Here is a 24,627-nt window from a genome sequence, read left to right on the forward strand (position 1 = left end):
TAAGCCAGGCATAGTGGCATGCGCCTGTAGTTCCAGCACCTCAGAAGACTGAGTTGGGGGGACTGCTTGAGCCCAGCAGTTCAAGGCTGCAGTGAGCTATCATCATGCCACCAATCCCCAGGCTGGGCTGTAACAGAGCAAGACCCTGACTTTAAAAAAAAAAAAAAAAAGGCCGGGCACGGTGGCTCAAGCCTCTAATCCCAGCACTTTGGGAGGCCGAGACGGGCGGATCACGAGGTCAGGAGATCGAGACCATCCCAACATGGGCTAACATGGTGAAACCCCGTCTCCACTAAAAAATACAAAAAACTAGCCAGGCGAGGTGGCGGGCGCCTGTAGTCCCAGCTACTCGGGAGGCTGAGGTAGGAGAATGGCGTGAACCCGGGAGGTGGAGCTTGCAGTGAGCTGAGATCCAGCCACTGCATTCCAGCCTGGGCGACAGAGCGAGACTCCGTCTCAAAAAAAAAAAAAAAAAAGTTATTTTTTTATAATACCATGTTATTTGTATCGATAAGTAATGGGCTTACTATTATTACAGTTAAGTTCCCACTTAAAGTCATCAACAGGTTCTTTGAAACTGCAACTTACAAAAGCAAAACAACATACAAGAAAACCAATTTTACCATAGGCTAATTGGTATTAAACAATAGTTAAGTTCCTACGGCATATTTCTGGCCACAAAACATCAACAAACTTCTCAATAAAGACCAAAATGGGCTGGGTTTAGTGGCTCACGCCTGTAATCTCAACGCTCTGGGAGGCCAATCTGGGCCAACACTCAAGTGATCCTCTGTTTCAGCCTTCGGTCTGAGCCTTTGGAGCAGCTGGAACTAGATGCATGCAAAACCATGCCTGGTTAATTTCTTTTTAGTTTTTGTAGAGATGAGGTCTCACTATGTTGCCCAGGTTGGCCTCTTTTGGCCTCAAATGATTCTCTCACTTGGCCCTAATGTAGTTTTAAATAGACATTCTAAATTTCTCAGTTGTAATTTGTAATATGATTAAATATAAGTAATTATAACCCACATAACCTATATAAGCAAAAGCACTTTGGGGCCAGGCATGGTGGCTCACACCTATAATACCAGTACTTTGGGAGGCTGAGGCACGTGGATTGCTTGAGTCCAGGAGTTCAAGACCAGCCTGGCCAACATGGCAAAACCCCCGTCTCTACTAAAAATACAAAAATTAGCTGGGCATGATGGTGTATGCCTGTAGTCCAAGCTACTTAGAAGACTGAGGCACAAGAATCTCTTGAACCCACGAGGTAGAGGTTGCAATGAGCCAAGATGGCACCACCACACTCCAGCCCGGGTAATTCAGCAAGACACGGTCTCCCAAACAAAAAAGAAAGAAAAAGCACTCTGGGGGTCATCAATAATTTCTAAGAGTTGTAATCCAAAACACACTACGTTTATCTTTACATATATATGTAAATTCCTCTCTCTTCCATGTTTTTATTTTCTACCTTGTGATGCAACAGTAACTTCCAAGCTTTTTGTAAAAAAATAGAAGCTAACTATACTGCTCTGCCCCTCATTTTTGTCACTTAATATATTTTAGAAATCAGTCAGCAGGACACGGTGGCTCACAACTGTAATCTCAACACTTTGGTGAGGTCAGGAGTTCAAGACCAGCCTGGCCAACGTGGTGAAACCCCGGCTCTACTAAAAATACAAAAATTAGCAAGGCGTGGTGGTGGGCGCCTGTAATCCCAACTACTCAGGAAGCTGAGGCAGGAGAATCGCTTGAACCCAGAAGGCATGAGTTGCAGTGAGCTGAGACCTCGCCACTGCACTCCAGCCTGGGTGACAAAGCGAGACTCCGTCTCAAAAAAAAAAAAAAAAAAAAAAAATCAAATCAGTCAGTATCAATGGCTCCTTCAAACCTAACAGATCTGTTTCAAGGCAAACATATCCATGCTGCTTACCTCATCATTCTTCAGGGCCATGAAATAGTAATGGATGTTTTTGTTTCGTGCATACTCCTTTACTCGAGCTTTAAACTCTTTATGATCGAGTACCTCTCCACAATATTCTAGGACAAAGGTGTTCCTGCAAACCAAAAGGAAAAAAATAGCACTTCCTGCCTAGGAGCAGTATGGAAAACATATATGCTCAGGCAAAAATAAGGAATTTAAATAAATATTGCAATGTGGATAATTTAGTTATTACATAAAATAAATTAGAAACATATGTAAAGTATCTAGCTTCTAACCAAGGTTACTTTTCTCCTTCATAGTACTTTTCAAAGAATGTTCATTCTAAGATGCTTTTATAATTTATACCTACTACCAAAATATATATCCTTTAACTAGATACTAAAACATTCAAGTCTGGCTTACGATATCAAAAAACCAGTTATTAACAGCTGGAAAACAGGTCTGAAGAAATCAAGAGACACTGAAAAGTTAGAGGATTTTTGTTCTTTAAAAAAAAAAAAAGGGGGGGGGCAGTCGGGCACGGGGGCTCATGCCTGTAATCCCAGGACTTTGGGAGGTAGAGGCGGGTAGATCACCTGAGGTCAGAAGTTGGAGACCAGCCTGACCAATATGGTGAAACCCCAACTCTACCAAAAATACAAAAATTAGCCAGGTGTGGTGGCATGCACCTGTAGTCCCAGCTACTCGGGAGGCTGAGACAGGAGAATTGCTTGAACCTGGGAGGCAGAGGTTGCAGTGAGCCAAGATCGTGCCACTGCACTCCAGCCTGGGCAACAGAGTGAGACTCCGTCTCAAAAAAAAAAAAAAAAAAGGCAACTTAAATATAGCAGCTCTTCTGCTGTCTTTACTCTCAAAGGTCTCTAAAAACGTTAAAGATCAAATCTAACCCCCTTTATGTAATGACATTCTCTGTGAGTTCTCTTCAGAATGTTATCAGTAATTATGATTTATCTTCTTCTTTGGCATCTTTCAGTTACCCTATATCCTTGAATGTTCTTTTCTTGATCATTTACCTATTTATTCTGTATTGAAGATATTAAATTCTCAGTCTTTTCCCCTTCGCTTTATTCTCTAAAAGCTCATTCTAACCAATGACTTCAACTATTAGTTCTATGTAGACAAATGTCATACTATATTTTGCTCCTAAGTTCTGACATGAAATGGCCTGCCTGAAGGTCTTTTCTTATCCCCTCAAAATAAACATGCCCTAACTCTAACCAAAGAGATTTTTTTAATGTAAATCTGTTGTATTTGTTTACAACATACTGGCATAATCAATGTACTTATTAAAGGAGTTAACTTTGCCAACTGAAAAAAATTAAATCCTTTTACTTTAAAAAATAAAGCAATTAAAAACAAATGAGAAAAGAATACATATATTAAAAAGCAGAGCTCAAAAACAGGATTGGAGAAGTTTATAGTAGATGTATATATATATTTATATAGTAGTCCATCACAAACACATTTAGGTCTCAATAATAAAAATCTGATTATTCATGAGTAAACCTAGAAAATCAAATTATTACCTTTATAACCAATATTTGAAATGTCCTTTCTAACCCCAGAAGCTTATCATCTTGTAAATAATTTAAAATGATGACAATATTTGAGGTCCTACAATGTTGGACTCTCCACTTCTAGGATTAGTGCCCTCCCTCAAGAAAAAGAAGTCACTCTGGGTGGCCGAGGTGGGAGGACTGCTTTGGCTCAGGAGTTCAAGACCAGCCTGGGAAACACAGGAAGACCTCATCTTGACAAACAATAAAAAATTTAAAAATTAGCCGGCCATGGTATTACGTGCCTATAGTCCCAGTCAGTTGAAAGGCTGGCGCAGGAGAATTACTTGAGCCCTGAGTTTGAATCTACAGTGAGCTATGATCACATTACTGCACTCCAGGCTAGGTGACAGAGCAAGACCCCATTGCATTAAAAGAAAAAAAGGCTGGGCACAGTGGCTCAAGTCGGTAATCCCAGCACTTTGGGAGGCCAAGGTGGTTAGATCGCTTAAGCCTGGGAGTTTGAGACCAGCTGGGCAACGTGGCGAAATCCCATCTCTATCAAAATTAATATTTTAAAAATGTTTAAAAACATTTTTTAAAAACTTAAAAAAGAGAGAAAAAGAAAAATGACATCATAGACTGCCTTGTGAATTAAATGTGGTGACTACAAAACATAGGAAACATATATTATCCAGGATCTGGAACTGCATACATAAAAAATATTTCCAATCCCTCTCCTGCCAAAAATCTATCTTCCCTGAACTTACTCATTTAAGGCTTGATTACCTGTTTTTGAAAGGTAGTATGAAAAATAAAAATAAAGCAAACTGATGTCATCTGGCATCAATATTATGCCCATTTGACAAATAAGACAGAGTTTGGATAACGTAGGTGATCTATCCAACTTCACAAAGCTCAATCACAGCCTGGGATTCAAACTCCACCTGAATAACTATTTACCTCATAATATCATAAAGATGCTTTCTTGAATTATACTAAAATATTCAATTCTAATGATATTACTCTCAAATCACCTTATTTAGAAAAAGTTCTTAAATATCAGAGCCTGACCGGCCACTAAAATCAGTCAGAGTAGAGACCCCACATCAGGAAATCTGATATACCAACACACATGGACCTGACAGTTTGAGCTTGAGGAAGCAGCTGAGAGAAGCATCTCAAAGTCCTCAGGAATTTGGGGAATGTAGGAAGAGTGGCTAGACCCTTCAGCTGCCTAACCTCCAAAAAACTAAATGAGGCTGATGTAAAAATCTATCATGCAGTCCTTAAAACTCTAAGATTTAGGTTTCTTAGAAAAGCTACATGTCTCAATTAAAAACCAAAATAAAAACAAAAACAAAGCAGAAAAACATCAAATTGCCCGGCATGCAGTGACTAAATCCCATGAAGGCAAAGGCAATGAGAAGTGTGATTCTTATGATTCTTATTAATCTTTTTCTAAGTCTGAAATTTGCTCTGGCTGAATAAAGTCACTTCATTGAACTCCTTCTCCTTAAAGCCTTTTCAGGGCAACAGGGCTCTACTATGGCAGGTGGATGAGGACAGAAACTGTCACTGTCACTGCAAAGCTATGGAAGGTTTAGGGGTTAAGGGTAATGTCTGCAACTCTCTTTAAGCTTCATCAAAAAAAAAAAGACTATAGATAAAAAGAGACGGGCAGACAGAGAATGTAAAATAAAGCAAACAGAACAAAATGTTAATAACTATAAAATCTAAGTGGTGCTTATATGGATGATAACTGTTCCACTCTTTCAACTTTTCTGTAAGTTTGAAACTTTTTATTAATAAAACGGCTCAGGTGTGGTGGCTCACGCCTGTAATACCAGTACTTTGGAAAGTCAAGGTGAGAGGATCACTGGAGCTCAGGAGTTCGAGACCAACCTGGGCAACACAGCAAAACCCTGTCTCTACTAAAAATACAAAAAAAATTAGCTGAGTATGGTAGTGTATACCTGTAGTCCCAGCTACTGAGGAGGTTGAGGTGAGAGGATCACCTGAGCCCAGGAGGTTGAGGTGGCAGTAAGCTGTGATCGCACCACTGCATTTGAGCCTGGGCAGCAGAGTGAGACCCTGTGTCGAAAAACAACAACAAAAAAAAGTGGAAGGGAAAGATGGCTTCTAAAAAAACATCATTTCGGCCAGGCACGGTGGCTCACCCCTGTAATTCCAGCACTTGGGAAGCCAAGCCAGGCAGATCACCTGTAGTCAGGAGTTCCAGACCAGTTGGGCCAACACAGTAAAACTTCATCTCTACTAAAAATATAAAAATTAGCTGGGCATGATGGCACACACCTGTAATCCCAGCTACTCAGGAGGCTGAGGCAGAAGAATCCCTTGAACCCAGGAAGCAGAGGTTGCAGTGAGCCGTGATCGTGCCACTGCACTCCAGCCTGGGTGACAGAGCAAGACTCCATCTAAAAAAAAGCCTCATTTGCCCAAATGTCCATCAACTAACAAAAGGATATACAAATATCGTATATCCATATAAGAGACTATTATTCAGCCATAAATAGGAATTAAGTGCTGACACATGCTCCAATACAGATGAAACCTCAAAAACATAATGCTAAGCGAAAGAAGCCACACACAAAAGGCCACATACTGTATAATTTCATTTATATGAAATACCGAGTATAGATCCAACCCTCAGACACAGAAAGCAAATTAGTGGCTGCCAGGCCTGGGAGGAGGCGGGTATGAGAAGATTCTGCTTAACAGGTACAGAGTTCCCTTTTCAGATGATGAAAATGTTCTGGACATAGACAAAGGTGATGGTTGCACAAGATTATGAATGCACTAAATGGTACTGAATTGTAAACTTTAAAATGGTCAATATTATATTATGTGAATTTTACCTCAAAACCCTATCTGGTATCCAATTACATTAAGTCAACCTGGACAGCCCTGCCTTCTCTTCCTACAACTGAGATATTTCCTAAAACTACAGGGGTTTTGATAGTAATCTGCTTTTTTGGTGAGGTCTGCCATGGCACTTTAACACTAACTAGCAACTTGGCTCCAAATAATTTCTCATCCTGTGTAGATCTGACAATTTGTGCTTATTAAATGGTAATATTCTACCAGTAAACAACTCAAGAGTTGTGACTACTTTATGAAATTCATAACTACTGGTATTACCAACATCATGTGGAAATTATAGGAGTAGGAAGGTATGGGAAACACGGAGACATTAAGTCCCAGTATCTTTTACCAAAGCAGGGTTCTCTGTGAATAGCTGAAGAAAATGAAAGAGCTTTAGGAAGTTTTAACCCGGCATATAAACTGGAGCCACACATCCTTTCCTCCCTTCCCCAATCTCCTTTCCCCTTAATATAAGAAGAGCACTGAGCTATCAAAGAGTGTCTGTTGCAAGTAACAGAATTTAGATCAGGTTTGAAGCTGTGTGTTTTACTGCAGATACCACAAAGGACCAGTGTCCAGACAGCTCATCCACTATTGTCCCTGTTAAGAGAGGCTTGTGTCCAAACTGTGGTTACTTTAAAAAAAAAAAAAAAAAAAAAAAAACTCTCAAGAAGGCCTGGCTGGCTAGGGCAGAATGAAAGAAGGCATCTTTGAAAATGTGCGTCTGGACTAGAACTAGTGATTTTGGAAATTCAATGGGCTGCTTTGAGAGGTATTGATTTCTGTATCATTAACAGTGTTCAAAGGAAGTATAATCAATTATTTGTTTAAAATACTATAAAGAATCCAATAAATTGGATATGGGGCATATGACAATTCTGTGGGATATTTGTTTCAAATAAACAATTAAAAACCAGTTATGAGGAGCCTAGGCAACATAGTGAGGACCCCATCTCTACAAAAAATAGAAAAAAAAAGTAGCAGGGCATAGTGGCTCACACCTATAGTCTCAGCTACTCAGAAGGCTAAGGCAGGAGGATAAATTGAGCTTGGGAGGTCGAGACTGCAGTGAGCTATGACTGCGCCAGGACACTCCAGTGAGGGTGACAGGGCAAGACATTGTCTCAAAAAAATAAAAAATAATAAAAATCAGTTATGAGCCAGGATGTGTTTTTACAACACTTTAAGGAGAAGGGAAATCTATGAGGTTCCTACCAGCCCCCTTTTTGTGTAACAAAACGTGTTTTTTTTGATTGGTTCTCAAAAGGATAGATTAATATAAACATCATTTCTTATCTTCAAAAGAAAAAAAATAAAGAACAATTTGCTTATTAAAAGATATATGAGGATTCCTGTCATAAAACTAAATTATTGCCAAGGGGAAAACAGTGAGAAAAAAAATTACTGTCTTTATTACCTGTGTTTTGAATTCCCACAATAAACAGACTAAACCCCACCAAGTCCTGCCCCAACTCCAACTCCCATCCAAGTGTGGCCATATGCTCAGAGCGTTCTTAAAGAATTGTTATGTCTAAGCTACTAGAATCCAGCAAATGTTTTATTTCCATTTTTTAAATATATTTTTTAAATATTTCAACCATAAACACATGTAATTTGTTTATATTTTATATTTAACTTCAAAGAGGCACTTGACTTTCATTAAGAATACTTTTTTTCTTTTTTGGAGACAGTTTTGCTCTGTCGCCCAGGCTGGAATGCAGCGGCGTGATCTCGATTCACTGCAACCTCCTCCTAGTGGGTTGAAGCAAATTCTTCTGCCTCAGCCTCCCGAGTAGCTGGGATTACAGGTGTGCGCCATCATGCCTGGCTAATTTTTGGTTTGTTTTGTTTTTTGAGACAGAGTTTCATTCTTGTCGCCCAGGCTGGAGTACAATGGCGAAAACTTGGCTCACTGCAATCTTCCCTTCCCCGATTCAAGAGATTCTCCTGCCTCAGCCCCCCAAGTAGCCAGAATTATTGGCACCTGCCACCACATCCAGCTAATCTTTGTATTTTTAGTAGAGACAGAGTTTCACCACATTGGCCAGGCTGGTCTTGAACTCCTGACCTCAGGTAATCTGCTCACGACGGCCTCCCAAACTGCTGGGATTACAGGCGTGAACCACTACGCCCAGCCTAATTTTGGTTTTTTTGTTTGTTTGTTTCTGAGATGGAGTCTTGCTCTGTCTCCCAGGCTAGAGTGCAGTGGCATGATATCGCCTCACTGCAACCTCCACCTCCCGAGTTAAAGCTATTCTCCTACCTCAGCCTCCTGGGTAGCTGGCATTATAGGCGTACGCCACCACACGCATCTAATTTTTGTATTTTTAGTAGAGATGGGGTTTTGCCATGTTGGCCAAGTTGGTCTCAAACTCCCGACTTCAGGTGATCCACTCACCTTGGCTTCCCAAAGTGCTAGGATTACAAGCATGAGTCACCATGCCCGGCCAAGAATACTTTAAATATGCTCTATATAAGAAACTTAAACATTTCCAGGAAATACTGAATATGGTAGAAAATAAAGTGAACCTTTTGCTGTGTTAAATTAAAAAGTTACATGAGTTAGATGGAAGGCAACATTTATTCATTCATTCATACTTGATAATCATTAATCTATCAAGTATGTTTTAATTCTTAACCTTGATATGCTCAGGTACTCTCTTCTACTCTTTTTTTTTTTTCTTTAAGAGATCATTGCCATCCCGACTGGAATGCAGTGGCATGATCACAGCTCACTGTACCCTTGAACTCCTGGGCCCAAGCAGTTCTCCCACTCAGCTTCCCATAGCACTGAGATTACAGGCATGAGCCACTGCACCTGGCCTTGTCTTCTACTCTTACCTCAACTCAATTTTATGTATACTAATGGATTCTGTCCCAACTCCTTTTTATATAGCTTCATAGAGATTCTGGGGGTCCACAGTATACACTTGGTAGTTGCTTGGAATTAAAGAAAACATAATTACTAAAAAAGAAAAAAAAATTTTTTTAACAACAAACCAGCTACCAAGTGGTCATTCTACATAATGATCATCATTAAACCTCAGTGTAATACAGAAATTGTTTTCCTACAAAAACATCTAAGTTCAACAAGACAAAAATGAAGCGAAGGCCGGGCGCGACGGCTCACGCCTGTAATCTCAGCGCTTTGGGAGGCCAAGGTGGGCGGATAACTTGCGGTCAGAGTTCGAAACCAGCCTGCCCAATATGGTGAAACAATGTCTCTACCAAAAAAATATAAAAAAAATGAGCCGGGCATGGTGGCACGCACCTGTAGTCCCAGCTACTTGAGAGGCTGAGGCAGGAGAATCGCTTGAATCCGGGAGGTAGAGGTTCCAGTGAGCCAAGATTGTGCCACTGCACTCCAGCCTTGGTGACAGAGTGAGACCTCGTCTCAAAAAAAAAAAAAAAAAAAAAAAAAAAAAAAGTGAAGTGAAACAAAATTAAAACAGAACTTACGAAGGAAGGTCTTTGGCAGCTCTCAAGCCCCAGCCTTTCTTTTCTGTGAGTATGACTTCCACATCTGCATGCTGTTTTCTCTGAAACCGTCTATTGGAACAATAATCCCCATTTGGACACCGAGAAGAACTGAAATGAGAAAAGGAGGAAACTTAATTCTTTAAAGCAGCAAAAGAACCAAAGTAACTTTGAAAAAATGTGTTAGTATAACTACATGTATACATACTTTTATGGTATAATTAGCATATGTATGACTAACCCCCAACTAAGCCTTCCTTTCCTTCCATCACAAAGGGATTCCTTAGAACTGAGTATCTACATTGTTATTTAAACAGATCATACCCACAATACAGCCTTGACATCTGGTCATCACAGGAAATGTCTACCACTCTCTAGGTGTCTATAATACATTTTCAGGCTGCATGTAAGCTTTCCGTACATTGACAACTCTGCAGAACTTATTTTCTGTAAGTGCACCTTCCCTTCCTTCTACTCTAATCACTTTTCATTTTTTGAACACAGCTAACTACTTGATCTACAATTGAGAAAATCTAAAGTCATTATTAAACATATCCTTGTTCAGAGTAAACAGAATGACATGGCAAGGCTCTTCTCCCATGGATCCTAGAGTAAAAATGATAAAATCAAACACTGATTTACTTCTTAATATGTGATAGATATAAAGGTTTTTAACAATGATTAAAACTACACTAGAGGGGGCCAAGTTCGGTGGCTCGTGCCTGTAATCCCAGCACTTTGGGAGGCTGAGGCAGGTGGATCACTTGAGGGAATTCAAGACCACCCTCGCCAACATAGTGAAACGCTGTCTCTCCTAAAGTTACAAAAATTAGCCAATCATGATAGTGCATGCCTGCAATCCCAGCTACTTGGGAGGCTGAGGCAGGAGAATTGCTTGAACTCAGGAGGCAGAGGTTGTAGTGAGTCAAGATCGCGCCACTACACTCTAGCCTGGGCGACAGGGGAGACTGTCTCAAAAAGAAAAAAAAAAAAGACTACTAGAAATTAACCATTTTTAATACATTATTATTTATTGCCAACCCAGCAGCAAATAACATTTTTAGCAACGGTCAAAGGATGAAGGATTTGCTCCAGAGTGAGGCAGTATAAAGAAAAGCTTTCAGGAGGGAAGAGAATTTAAGGCAGAATCTCTAATAATACATAGGATATGCATAAAGAAAGCTGGAGATACAACTGTCCCTGCCTGTGTGCAGAAATAAGAAAACAATCCCTGTTTGGACAAAGGGAAATGAAACAACTAAAGATAACTGATAAGAAAGGTGAGTTGCTGGAGGATGAAAAGACAGGCTGATGATATGCTACGAAGGGCTCTGGATACAAGGCGAAGTTTGAACCTAATCATGAGAACAACAGAGAACTACTACAGTGTGTGAATAATATGAAGAAATTTTTTTCTTCATGTATGCTTCACAAGGTTGGCAGGAAAACCCAGAAGAATGACTAGGGCAACAATATGAAGTTAGAATAATGCTAACCCTATGTCTTCTCTTCTTACATCTGTACTGTCATCTCTCTCTCTAGTTTGGATAAAGAATACCAAAAATGCTTTCTCTTTATTTTTTCAAGGTATATATATTTTATTTTCACAACACTATAACATGAGCAAAACCAAAAACTGAGCTTTGAGAAGAAAACACTTCATTAATATTAAAAATAAGGTATACTTTTTCCATGTTAAAGACAAGAATATATTTTTCATCAATCAGATTGGTCAAAACAATTTTTTTGAGACAAGGTCTTGCTCTGACACCCTGGCTAGAGTACAGTGGAGTGATAGCTCACTGCAACCTCCACCTCCTGGGTTCAAGTGCTTCTCCTGCCTCAGCCTCCCGAGTAGCTGGGATTACAGGTGTGTGTCATCATGCCTGGCTAATTTTTGTATTTTTTAGTAGAGATGGGGTTTCACCGTGTTGGCCAGGCTGATCTTGAACTCCTAACCTCAAGTGATCTGCCCGCCTTGGCCTCCCAAATAGCTGGGATTACAGGCATGAGCCACTACACCTGGCCAAGATTAAATTTTTTAATGTAAAGATATTTACTATTTATAAGAACAATATAGAAGCAAATATATGTCAACAGAATAATTACCAGCTATGAATACATAATGCAGTCAAGAGAAAGATTTAGTCGGGTCTGTACACAGAGCTCTGGTTAGGTCTGATTAGCAAATCCAGGCAAGTATATAGAATGAGATTTTATCTGTATACATAAAAAGAGGAAAACATCTACCTATGCTAAAAAGGCATTAAAAGTTTTCTGGAAAAACGACAAAACAATGGAATCGATGTTTGGGAGAAGAAGACATTCACTTTATGCATTTCTGAAATGTTAACGGTTTTATTTCACTTTATAGTGAAAGCTTAAAAATACCAATATTTACCTCCTAGGACATTAATATTATAAGATTAAAAAAGTACTCAATAGAAATTAATACTATAGGACTACTTTACACAGCACTTAAAAACATGGTGGGTACTGTAATCTAATGCACAATGCAAGGGAAATTTGTTTCCCTATCTGTTTTCTACTACACATCAAAGTGTCTACTATACTTCTTTGCTTATAGTCATCCATAGGTAGGAGAAAGGTTAAATTTTTTTCTTCATTGATAACTCAATATTTAGAGACATTTAATAGAAGTGTTGAGCAAAAGCAGAGTATTCTAATTTACTTACCATTCAATCATGAGAAGACGATTAAGACAATCTTCTCCACATGCTATTTCACCTTGAGCTCTTTCATCTTTAGAAAGAGGTGTACACTCACACTGCATTCGCTTAATATCTCGATGAGATTTATTCTTCTTTCTATTGGGTAAAATGTCATAAAAATTGATTAAATAAATTTCCTGGTAAAGATACAACATATGTAATCAAATATGTGCTAAATCTCATTAGATTCTTTCGGGTTTTTTTAAACAGGGTCTTGTTCCATCATCCAGGCCAGGGTGCAGTGATGTGATCATGGCTCACTGCAGCCTCAACCTCCTGGATTCAAATGACCCTCCCACTTCCACCTCCTGAATAGCTGGGACCACAGCTCATGCCACCACACTTGGCTAATTTCTGTTTTTGTTTTAATATTCTGTAGAGACAGGGTCTCTTTATGTTACTCAGGCTGGTCGTGAACTCCCAGGCTCAAGAAATCCCCCTGCGTCCACTTCCCAAAGTGCTGCAATCGCAGGCAGGACCCACTACGCCTGGCTAGATTCACATTTAATGATTCCTGTAAGTCAAGCATTCAAAATAAAACATCTAATCATTAGTACTTGTGAGACTGAAAATCCTAAGACCTACGTTACCAAAAAAAAACAAAAACAAAAACAAAAACAAAACAAAAAAACATGAGAAGGGCAAACTTAACCTTGGCAAATGGGGGAAGATGAGATGAGTTCAAAACCAATCATTCTGGAACTCAGTCCTTATTTCCTAGTCCAGGTCAGCTAAGCCTTGGATTCTGAACAGTTTCAAGTGTTAAAGTCATACTAGGTTCTGGGAAAAATACGAAAACGCATGCATTTCAAATAGTGACATAGCTGGTTAAAGTTAAGTTTAAGAATCAGACCTCACGGATGAGCAAATAATAGTTGAGATATAAGATTAAGGGAGAAAAGTGGTTTCTAAAAAAATGAGTGAGTTCTAAATCCAATATTTTAGAGTATCTTTCGGTAACATCACATTTGCATAAATTTTGTTTAAAAGCAGATTGAATTTTTTAAATGAAGTGTAATTACAGAACAATCAGGTAAAAGTTTAAGAGGGCTAAACTTTCTCCATGCAGACAGATTTATTTTGGAGGAGAACATAAACTGCTAAAATTTGATTGGGTTCATAATAACCCACACCAGAGTTGCAAAGCAAAAGTGAAAATGTGATTATTTACTGGCATTTTTGCTGATGAACTAGTCTGTTACCCTGGTCTAAACAAAAACAAAAACAAAAAAATAAAGATGGTCAAAAAAGATCTGTTAAGATGTTTTTAAGATTAGGGAACTACAAGAACTATAAATCACTCTTTGACTATCAAACAGGAAACAGCATAGCTGCTCTAAATGGCTATCTCTAATCTGCTTTAATCTTCAACATATGTTCTATTCTAGTGCCAATTTTATAAAGTGCCTAAAGAGTGTTATGATAGTTTTAACTAAGTTTAGGTGAAAAGAATGATTCCTCTTGATTAAAGACATAATTCGTTAATGAGTATATGAATATGCTTAGCCTGAAGATGACTAAACAAAATTATCTATTTAGAAGTACTTAGCTACAATTTTGGAGATCAGCAGCAGCTTTATTTTGTATTGCTCTAGAAGGCTGGAATAGGACTAATGGGCATAGATTTTGGCAGGTAAGCCCTGCTCCATTAAACATAAGAAAAATTTTTTCATTATATTCATATTATTTCTTGTAAGAGTTTGCCTTCTTAGTGGCTCCTAAATGACTAGCATATAACAGGCACTTCAAAATTCTGAATATATAGGCCGGGCGTAGTAGCTCACACCTGTAATCCCAGTACTTCGGGAGGCCAAGATGGGCGGATCACTTGAGGTCAGGAGTTCGAGACCAGCCTGGCCAACATGGTGAAACCCATTTCTACTAAAAATACAAAAATTAGCTGGGCATGGTGGCGCCCAGCAGAGGTTGCAGTGAGCCAAGATTACGCCACTGCGCTCCACCCTGGCCAACAAAGTGAGACTCTGTCTCAAAAAAAAAAAAAATTGAATATATATAAATCCTTCCCACTGCAAAGTGGTGGAAGCCCTCTTATGCCTCTCCTAACCAAATCTATGTGCACAGTTTTATATATATGAGATTCTCAAAGCTAAAGAAAAGTCAGAATTGGACTGATTAGTTTTATTTATATTCTTTTACAAAGATCTTGTAAGTTCCATTAGTCAACTCACACAATTCCTAAGGGGTACTTACTTAAAATATTGAATATTTTAAATGTAAACCTAATTTATAACTAGATATAAATGAAAGTAACTGGCCGGGCGCGGTGGCTCAAGCCTGTAATCCCAGCACTTTGGGAGGCCGAGACGGGCGGATCACGAGGTCAGGAGATCGAGACCATCCTGGCTAACACCGTGAAACCCCGTCTCTACTAAAAAAATACAAAAAACTAGCCGGGCGAGGTGGCGGGCGCCTGTAGTCCCAGCTACTCGGGAGGCTGAGGCAGGAGAATGGCGTAAACTTGGGAGGTGGAGCTTGCAGTGAGCCGAGATCGCGCCACTGCACTCCAGCCTGGATGACAGAGCCAGACTCCGTCTCAAAAAAAAAAAAAAAAGAAAGTAACTATAAAAGGCTCTCTGTTAAAAGGTTAGTTTTTAATAGAAAAAAAAATTTCTGGTAGGACCTACCTTTAAAATTAAGTTTTTACCTTATACACAGTGGAAAACTTGATTTAATAACATTTTGATGCTTAAAGGTACAATGGTTAGGTTGATTCCCAACTAGCAGGAAAACTTCCAAAAAAGGAGAGTAAGTGGGTAGAATACTTTTTGTTTTGTTTTTTTAAGCACAAGAGGCATACATTTACATCAGGAAAAAGGAAATTATCAAGGACAGGTTAAAGTTAAAACAGACTGAGAAGCCCTGCTCTAGAGGACTATGTTTTCATTACTCGTATTCTCATTATAATTTGTTTCATGTTAGGGATTTTTCGATAAACCACTTTATCATTTCTAAAATATTTATTACACTATTGCCAGATTTAATCTAGTAACAATAATCTAAAACAAATGAGAGAAGAAAATTATGTTCTAGTCTAGTTCTAACTTTATAAGTATCTGATACGATTTGGCTATTTCCCCACCCAAACTCAACTTGAATTGTATCTCCCAGAATTCCCACGTGTTGTGGGAGGGTCCCAGGAGGAGGTAATTGAATCATGGGGGCCGGCCTATCCTGTGTTATTCTTGTGATGGTGAACATGTCACACAAGATCTGATGGGTTTATCAGGGGTTTTCACTTTTGCTTCTTCCTCCTTTTCTCTTGCCACCACCATGTAAGAAGTCCCTTTTGCCCAAGTCCCTTTTGCCTCCTGCCACAATTCTGAGGCCTCCCCAGCCATGTGGAACTGCAAGTCCAATTAAACCTCTTTTTCTTCCCAGTCTCGGGTATGTCTTTATCAGCAGCATGAAAACGGACTAACACAGTACCCAAAGATACTTCATTCTGCACACTTTTGAAAATAAAATCCAATGTAACCACTTTTTTCTTCTCTAAGTACAGATTATTTTGCTGGGGTTTTATTCTATTTTTTTGGTCAACCTTTCACATGTAAAAGGAATTACAGAAAAACTGGGCTAGCCTATATTATACCTTGAAAACCAAGTAAGTAATAAAAGAAAAAAAAATAGACATCTTTCCTGGGGAGGGGGAAAATGGGGAAAGGAATCCATACTATCAAATCTAAATAGGTAAAAACACTTTTTTAGGCTTTTAAATTTACTTTATCCCACAACTCTTTCATGTGTTTAATCTCATACACACTGAATTGTTTAAAAGCTTTTTCTTTTTTTTAACAACAAAAAAGTAAGAAAATAAAAGCCAATGTAACCACTTTTCTTCTCTAAGAACAGATTATTTTGCTGGGGGTTTTATTCTTTTTTTTTTTTTTTGGTCACACTTTCACATGTAAAAGGAATTACAGAAAAATTGGGCTAGCCTAAATTATACCTTGAAAATCAAATAAGTAATAAGAGAAAAAAACTAGACACCTCCTTTCCCTTTCCTGGAATGGAAAAATGGGGAAAGCAATCTATACTATCAAATCTAAATAGGTAAAAACACTTTTTTAGGCTTTTAAATTTATTTTATCCCACAACTCTTTCATGTGTTTTATCTCATACAGTCTGAATTGTTTAAAGGCTTTTTCTTACAACAACAACAAAAAAAGAGTTAAAATTTGTCAAGCAAGCATTAATTAGACTTACCTTTCTGTTAAATAAACATTTTCTTCAATAAGATCAAAGTAACAAGGCATTTTCCCTTGCTTGGCACATTCCTTCCATCGCTGTGGGTCCCTGAAGTCATCCATGACACAGGAGGGCCCAACCAGTGCTGAGCCTGGGGGCACTGATGTCTCTCCCTGCTCTACCTCCACTCTAACTTTCTTTCTGTCCTGAAGCTCACCATCACTTTCAGAATCACTCTCTATTTCCTGCCTCCTTTTTTTAAGAGGCCCTCTATCTTTGATATCATTTTTTTCTAAGTTTTTTGAAAACTCTTTCTTTTCATTCACAGCTAAAGTGTCCTTAATGGAATTGCTGCTTATTTCAGGTGCTTGCACTGACCCCTTGTCTTTCTGAAGGGATAGAAGATACTTATTGGACTGGTCTGAAAAATGGGATCCATCCTGTTGATCCCAATTCTCCTCTTCTTCACGATCATCTGTTAGGGAATCTGGTACTTGTCCTTGAGTTCGATCATACACAACCCCAGTTCCAGGAGGTCTACCTGATCTCGGATCCCAGTAACCATTGCCTTGCCAGTAATCACGTGTCCCACCATACTGTTCTGCATTTTGCTGATACTTGTGTCCACCACAAGTTCCATAGCTACTGTCAGGTTGCTGATATGTGGTAGAAGGCTTTTCTTGAGAGAAGTCCCAACCTAAGTTTCTGAGCTCTTCTGATGAGTGCAAGCCATCCACACGTGATATCTCACAAGAGGAAGAAAAACTCAATTCTGTTTTTCCCAGTCTACTATCTGGCCTGTTTTGGAAAGTGGACTGTTGCCAAGACTTATTTGGGACATCTTCAAAATCAGAAGAATAAATTGGCAGCTCCTCTTGCTGCCTAGAAGATATTTTGGCTTTCACAGTTTCCTCTGAATTTGGGTGACCCAGAGAGTCAGATTTCACATCTGTATGACTTGTACTATCAACCCCATCACTCTGAGGATGAGAAAGTTCAGGCAGGTGGTTATCTATTTGTTTTCTATTGGACTGTGTAAAAGAAATTTCTGGATTCTTCTCTGTTCCTTTATGAAGGAAAAACTTATCAGTTTGAGGACAGGCTTTATTTGCTATACTTTCAAATTTTTCCTCATATGAATGTCTCCTTGACTCCAATCTTTCATCTTCCCAATGGTCAGAATAGTGTCTATAACTTTGACTGCTCCGAGAAGAACAAGGACTTGTTTCTTCCACGGGCAAAGTAGAATTCTTTGGCACAACCACAACAGACTGGAGACGGTTTCTTGGAATACTGCTATCATCTGAATCTGTATCTTCTGAATCACTTTCATCACTTGAACTTTCAGAAGAGTCAGAATAATCTTCATGGACAGTAGACACAATTTCTGGGGCATGACCACTACTGTCACACTTTAATGCGTAAGTTACACCATCACTGTCTTCCATGGTTAAATTCAAATCACAAGAAGAAAATACAACTTCTGAGTCATCAGAAGTATGCACACGTCCTCCTTCTCCTCTTTCATGTAAAGAGATTTCTGGTCTTCCTCTTCTATCAGGCAATATGGAATTCCCTTCTTCTTGAGCCTCTTGCAAACATTTCCCAGATAACCCATTATTACGCCTGTTCTCCCGGGAAGCAAATCCCTTTCCTGAATCAGGAAGGTCACTACCTACTTCTACTACTGTTTCTTTCCCTGCATGCTTTAAAAACTCCGAACTTTTTCTACTCTTTAGCACTGCATCCAGAACTGGAGATGTGTTCTCTCCACATTTCAAGAGAGTTAGACTGTCCACCTTTATTCCTGGTGGAAGACTCTGAAGAGATGAAGCAATATCTGAACTCCCAATAGGCTGATATAAATCATCAAAATGATTAACAGAAGCTGAACTAGTGCTACCGATGCTCTGCTTATATTCTTCACATGCAAATTTTGAGTGATCTGTCAAATTTCTACTATCACATATAACTGGTTTTGATTCCAAATGCACATTCATAAAGCTATTTGAAGAAATCTTCATAACTGAAGGCTCTATATTTTCAGCTTCGGAGTTACACAAAGAAGGGTTGTTGCTATCATTTGAAGTACAGTATATGTCTGAATCTTTGGTTTTGCAGCAAGAAACCCTCGTATCAACTGGTTCTTTAACTACAGTTTTGGAATAATCTATAGTCATAACTGGCAAAGACATGAGTTTATCTTGGTGTGGTGACACCAGAGGTTCTGTTTCTCTAAATGGGCTTTCTGACTTCTTATGCAGCATGCGTGTATCATCCAAGTCTTTTCCTTTGCATCTACTAATATTCTGAAATCCATTTGATGAAAGCATGCATGCTTTGACCAAAGGGGATACTTCCGATCCAGTCACACTATCATCAGAAGTCATTAAAACAGCATCAGTTTTAGAAGTGCAAAATGTTGCTAAATCAGATTCTGCCCCAGGAGATCCATTTATATTTAATTCTATGGGACAAAAACTTCTTAATTGATCATTCCTCACTTTAGATAAAGAGTCTAATTCCTTAATACTATCATGGCTATCATGTGTTATAAATTCAGACTTAAAAATAGGAAATTCATCTAGCTTTTTTAAAGTAGGTGAATCATTTAATCGATTTGATGGAGCTGGAGACCCAGCCTTTTCTCTTTCAGGGTTTTTATTAATCATTCTTAATTCACTACCTTTTGAACAAGGTGTCTGTAAACTAAAAGAATGAGACTGTTTGATTTCTTCATTTAATTCTGTACAACAGAAAGAATTTTTAAATTTATCAGACTTGGGTATAGGTTTTGAAAGGGTAGATTTATAACGGGAAGCACTACTGTCGTGCTTAGAATATGATGACCCTCGTCGGAATCCCAGTTCATTAGGGGGAGAACAACATCTTTTAACTGCTTCATTTTCTGAAGTCCTTTTAGATTCTCTTTCTAGTTTTGAAGAATACTTGCCTCTTCTTTCCATCTCTAAGTAAGAGGTCTCAGTTTTACAGTCCCGATCAGATTTAGAATAGGATGATGTCCTTAGGTCTCTGTAAGAAGAGGAATGAGATGAGGTACGCCTTGAGTATGTCTTCTTATACTCTTCTTCTGAGTCAGAACTCTCTCGTGCTCTGTTATCTGTGTATGGCCGAGAATAGCGTGTCCTCTCTCGATAAGGGGAGCTCCTATGGTAGCGACGATCAGAGTCATAATAATGAGATCGTTCTGACCTGGAATAGGATAAATTAGTTCTAGGGCCTCTCTCAGACCTAGAATGAGATCTGCTCCGCCGTCGCTCTCTTTCTGATCTACATCGGGAAGATACATACCGAGTATCTCTTTCAAGTTTTGAATAGCTAAAATATTTATCATCTCTCTCTGTTTTAGATCGTGAAGATTTCCCTAGATCCTCACTTTTTAAAGGTGCTGAGCTCTTTTTAAAATCTCTTTCCCTTTCAATGCTTGCTGAAAATTTTAAATCATGTGATCTTTGACTTGAAGAAGTCCGTACAGAATCTTCATCAGATTCTGAACCAAGAAAGGTGCCTTCAGATTGTGAGGATTTCTTCTTAGAACCTGTTTTTTTACAGCTCAGACTAATCTTAGAACTATCTGGAATTTCTTCATCCTTCCCAATATGGGAATCTTCTTTTTTTGTGGAAATATCTGCTTGCTCATTCAGTATTTGAGTTATGTGTTCTTCTGAACTATTAGATACAGTGTCCTGCTTAGTATCTGCTTCTAAAGATTCTGGTACAATTATAATTGGTGGTTCTTTCAGAGATCTAACTGCTACATCTACTGGTAAGGGTACTGGTGCTGCCATTAGAACTGTTACTGGTGTATGTGGCAAGGCCACTGGCTCTGTTATTGGTGCTGGTGATGAGGGTGTTGTGGCTTGGGCAGGTGGAGGCGGTGGAGGTGGAGATGAGGGTGGTGAGTCTACAGTTGTTGATTCTGCTATCACTGCTGGTAGTGGTGCTGCATGAGTAGGTGGAGATGCTACTGCTGTGGTAGTAGCCAGCAATGGCCTGGATGTTACATGAAGCAGGTGTTTCTTAAAATGAATTTTGCCCAATTCCACCCTTGACTTTGGTGGGGAAGATTCTTCTGCAGTAGATACGGTATCACCAATTTCCATTTTCATTTTAGGAGTCGAGTCTACCTGAAGAGGTACAGCTGGGGGGTTTGGAGTATCACTTTGCTTTTCATTGCCAAGTGCAGTGAGAAACCTATTCTGCAAAGTTTTCTTTGTAAGGCTGAAGCTGAATGACACCTTCTGTCGTCCCTGTTCTTCCAAATTAACTTTTGTCTTGGTGCCTTTGGGCAAAAATCGACTAGAAGCAACACCTTTGAACATTGGTCCTTTGATGAAACCTGTTTTCTGCACATTTTCAATCTTTGCCTACAAATGAACAAAATAAGCAATTATTACTACAATAAATAGTTACTTTCAAATGGACTGCACAGTTTAAAATGTGTACAGGAGAAATGAAAAGCCCTTTTTAATAACAAATAGTATGAATTTCACTAAGCTATATATATCTTTATTACGAAAATTTTCAAACACAGTCAAAGGTATAGAAAATGGTACAATAAATCCCTAAGTATCCACTCCTAGCTTCAACAATTACCTAATTTTCCCATTCTTTCTCTTACATAAATTTTTTTCAGTTTTATAACTATTTTCCAGGTAGCATTTTTTAAAAAGAATTTTTTAAAAACCTGACACATGTTCAAAGGACATTTGTATAAAGGGCAATATCTAACATCTCAGTACTCAATATGGTTTGTTCTTGTGTTCTATCAGAGATGAAAAGTCGGAGGTCATCAAGACCAGTGGTCTCCTGGCATCACATTGAGTGCACAGTAAAAATACTCATCTGAGTCGAGCACGGTAGCTCACCCCTATAATCCCGGCACCTTGGGAGGCCGAGGCAGGAGGATCACTTGAGGTCAGGAGTTAGAGACCAGCCTGGCCAACATAATGAAACTCCATTTCAACTAAAAATACAAAAATTAGCAGGGTGTGGCAGCATGCGCCTGTAACCCCAACTACTTGGGAGGCTGAGGTGGGAGAATCACTGGAACCCGGGAGGCAGAGGTTGCAGTGAGCCAAGATGGCACCACAGAACTCCAACCTGGGCAATAGAGCAAGACTCTGTCTCAAAAAAATAAAAAACTTTAAAAGTAAAAAAATAATATTCATCTGTGACCCACACTCTAGGAAATATCAAATATCAACTGGAGCTATTGAGCTCTAAGATGAGGCAAGGGTTTGTTTTTTGGCGTGTTCTGAAGTTTTTGTTTTTTTTTTAAAAAAAAACAAGCAGTACAGGCAATTCTTATCAATGTCCCAGGTTTGGGAAACCACTGATATAGAGGAATTTCCCAACTTACTTGTTTTACAGATGAGGCAACCAAATGAGGACCAGGCCTTCTGCCTTCCTGGAGAGTTCTCTGCCTTGGCACACATCACTGTCTCTGCCTGGGTTTCCCTACCCTCAGGTAATAATACTGCTCTATGAGCAACAATTACAAGGTACAAACCTAAGAAGACTACTTCCTCCACGTTTTTTTTGCCAAATCACCAAAGGAAATGGTGAGCTTTGGAAGTTCAAGACATAACATAGGTTGCAGAAAGAGCATCAGAAAAATCTACAGCAACAAACTCAATGCTAAATTAAAGATGGTGGTATACTTTCCATATGCAAAATTCTTCTAATTCATGTTCTTCAATCCACTTCGGCTATTTAAGAGAATAACTTCCCTTTCAACACAGTAAAATCTGAAATCAGTTTTCAAAATTACATAGTAGTCATTCAAGTTGGAAAGTAAATACTGTCACATGTATTATCATGGAGCAGTGAATTCCAAATACTTTATTTTTTTGAGACAAGAGTCTTGCTCTGTTGCCCAGGCTGAAGCGCAGGGGCACCATCTTGGCTCACTGCAACCTCTTCCTCCCCAGTTCAAGCAATTCTCCTGCCTCAGCCTCCTGAGTAGCTGGGACTAAGCCACCACGTCTGGCTAATTTTCTTATTTTTAGTAGAGATGGGGTTTCACCATGTTGGCCAGGCTGGTCTCAAACTCCTGACCTCAAGTGATCCACCTGCCTCAGCTTCCCAGTGTTGGGATTACAGGCATAAGCCAAATACTTTTAAGAAACAGAATCCACTTTTCAAGTTAAATCTTAAATGGAAGCTCAATACATAAAAAACAAGTAAAAGATATTTTTAGAACTTCCAACTTTCTCTACCTTTCCTAAATCTCTTGAAGCTCTAAAGTTTAAAAACCATTTTTTTGAGATACACAACATCCCTCACTGGGATAAGTTACCATGGCTCTAAAAACAAAATTAAAAACTATTACTTCATTTGACATTCAAAATGATAGCTACATTTTGAGTATTTTCAGCTTTTACCCAATTTCTAAAATGTGTTTAGTGGTCAGTGTCATAATCATTGAATGACTAGTTAAATTATACTTACCTCATTTTCTTCTTCTCTATTTCCATTCAGCCAAGAAAACATGCAAAAGAATAAAAAGAAATCATAAATACTTAAAAACAATTGAAATAATAGTTATTTGTATTAAAACTTAGGATACTTACTACCTACAGGTATATTCTATATGGATTGTCCATTCCTTCAGACTCAGTTACATTTAGTTTAACACATATTTACTCAAGATAGTGCCACATACTATGCTAAGTCCTAGAGACCAAATTTGAATAAAGCAGCATCCCTGCCCTCAAAAAGTTCAGCTTCCTGTAAGTTACAAAAAAGAAACTTGTAACAAAAGTAATTCCAACATAATGGAGTAAATATAAGAATAGAAATATGTATAGTGAGGCAGCAAAGAGGATGATATGCAACTCAGTTTAGTGGGAAAATAGGAATGCAAAGAATTTTTCCTGACCAGGTGTGGTGGCTCACATCTGTAATCCCAGCACTTCAGGAGGCTGAGGCCAGCTGATGGGTGAGCCCAGGCGATTGAGACCAGACTGGGCAATATGGTGAAACCCTGTCTCTATAAAAAATACAAAAAAATAGCCAGGCATGGTGGCGTGCACTTTTAGTCCTAGCTACCTGGGAGGCTGAGGTGGGAGGATCACCTGACCCCAGGAAGTCGAGGCTGCAGGTAGCCATGATCACACCACTGCACTCCAGCTGTGGTGATGGCTGTCTTTAAAAAAAAAAAAAAATTCCTGAAGAGAGGATTCGTTTTTGAAGAATACATTTGTGGGAAGATCCCAGGCAGAGTCAGAGATTAACACATAAAATAAGGCTGGGCATAGTGGCCCACACTTGTAATCCCAACACTTTAAGAGGCTAAGTTGCGAGGATCACTTGAGTTCAGGAGTTCGAGACCATCCTGGGTAACATAGCAAAACCTCATCTCTCTTAAAAATAATTTTTAGGCCAGGTGCGGTGGCTCATGCCTGTAATCCCAGCACTTTGGGAGGCCGAGGCCAGCGGATCACCTGAGGTCAGGAGCTCAAGACCAGCCTAGCCAACATGGTGAAACCCCATCTCTACTAAAAATACAAAACTAGCCAAGCATGGTGGTGCGTGCCTGTAATCCTAGCTACTTGGGAGGCTGAGATAGGAGAATCACTTGAACCCGGGAAGTGGAGGTTGCAGTGAGCCAAGGTCGTGCCATTGTATTCCAGTCTGGGCAACAAGACCAAAACTCTTTCTCAAAAAAAATAAAAATAAAAAATAATTTTTAAAAGGAAGGCTAAGTTGGGAGGATTGCTTGAACCTGGGAGACAGAAATTGCATTGAGCCAAGATCATGCCACTGCACTCCAGTCTGAGCAACTGAGTGAAAACCCGTCACACAAACACACAAAATAACACAGAATAATATGTGTAAAGAATCTATAAACAGTTCAGTATTA

The 24,627-nt window shown here is 39.1% G+C and overlaps 1 protein-coding gene across 8 annotated transcripts in view; it reads right to left on the reverse strand.

Annotated features, from left to right (window-relative positions):
- Positions 1-24,627, reverse strand: part of SETD2 (SET domain containing 2, histone lysine methyltransferase) — a 155,236-nt gene that overhangs the window by 91,161 nt on the left and 39,448 nt on the right. For 7 of the 8 annotated variants that reach the window (XR_007723493.1, XR_007723491.1, XR_007723492.1 and 4 more), the window contains exons 2-6: positions 23,214-23,229; positions 16,758-21,127; positions 12,498-12,629; positions 9,784-9,912; positions 1,931-2,054 (exon numbers count right to left, since the gene is read on the reverse strand). Coding sequence is in view for 5 of the 8 variants with exons in the window: in XM_050780541.1 (XP_050636498.1) it covers positions 1,931-2,054; positions 9,784-9,912; positions 12,498-12,629; positions 16,758-21,127; positions 23,214-23,229 (4,771 nt within the window). In the remaining 3 variants the exon portion in view is untranslated. Of the gene's footprint in view, positions 1-1,930; positions 2,055-9,783; positions 9,913-12,497; positions 12,630-13,185; positions 14,906-16,757; positions 21,128-23,213; positions 23,230-24,627 lie in introns of those variants that run through there. The other variant, XM_050780545.1, reaches the window with a different exon arrangement.

The sequence above is a fragment of the Macaca thibetana genome, chromosome 2, assembly GCF_024542745.1.
Source record: "Macaca thibetana thibetana isolate TM-01 chromosome 2, ASM2454274v1, whole genome shotgun sequence".
NCBI lineage: Eukaryota > Metazoa > Chordata > Mammalia > Primates > Cercopithecidae > Macaca > Macaca thibetana.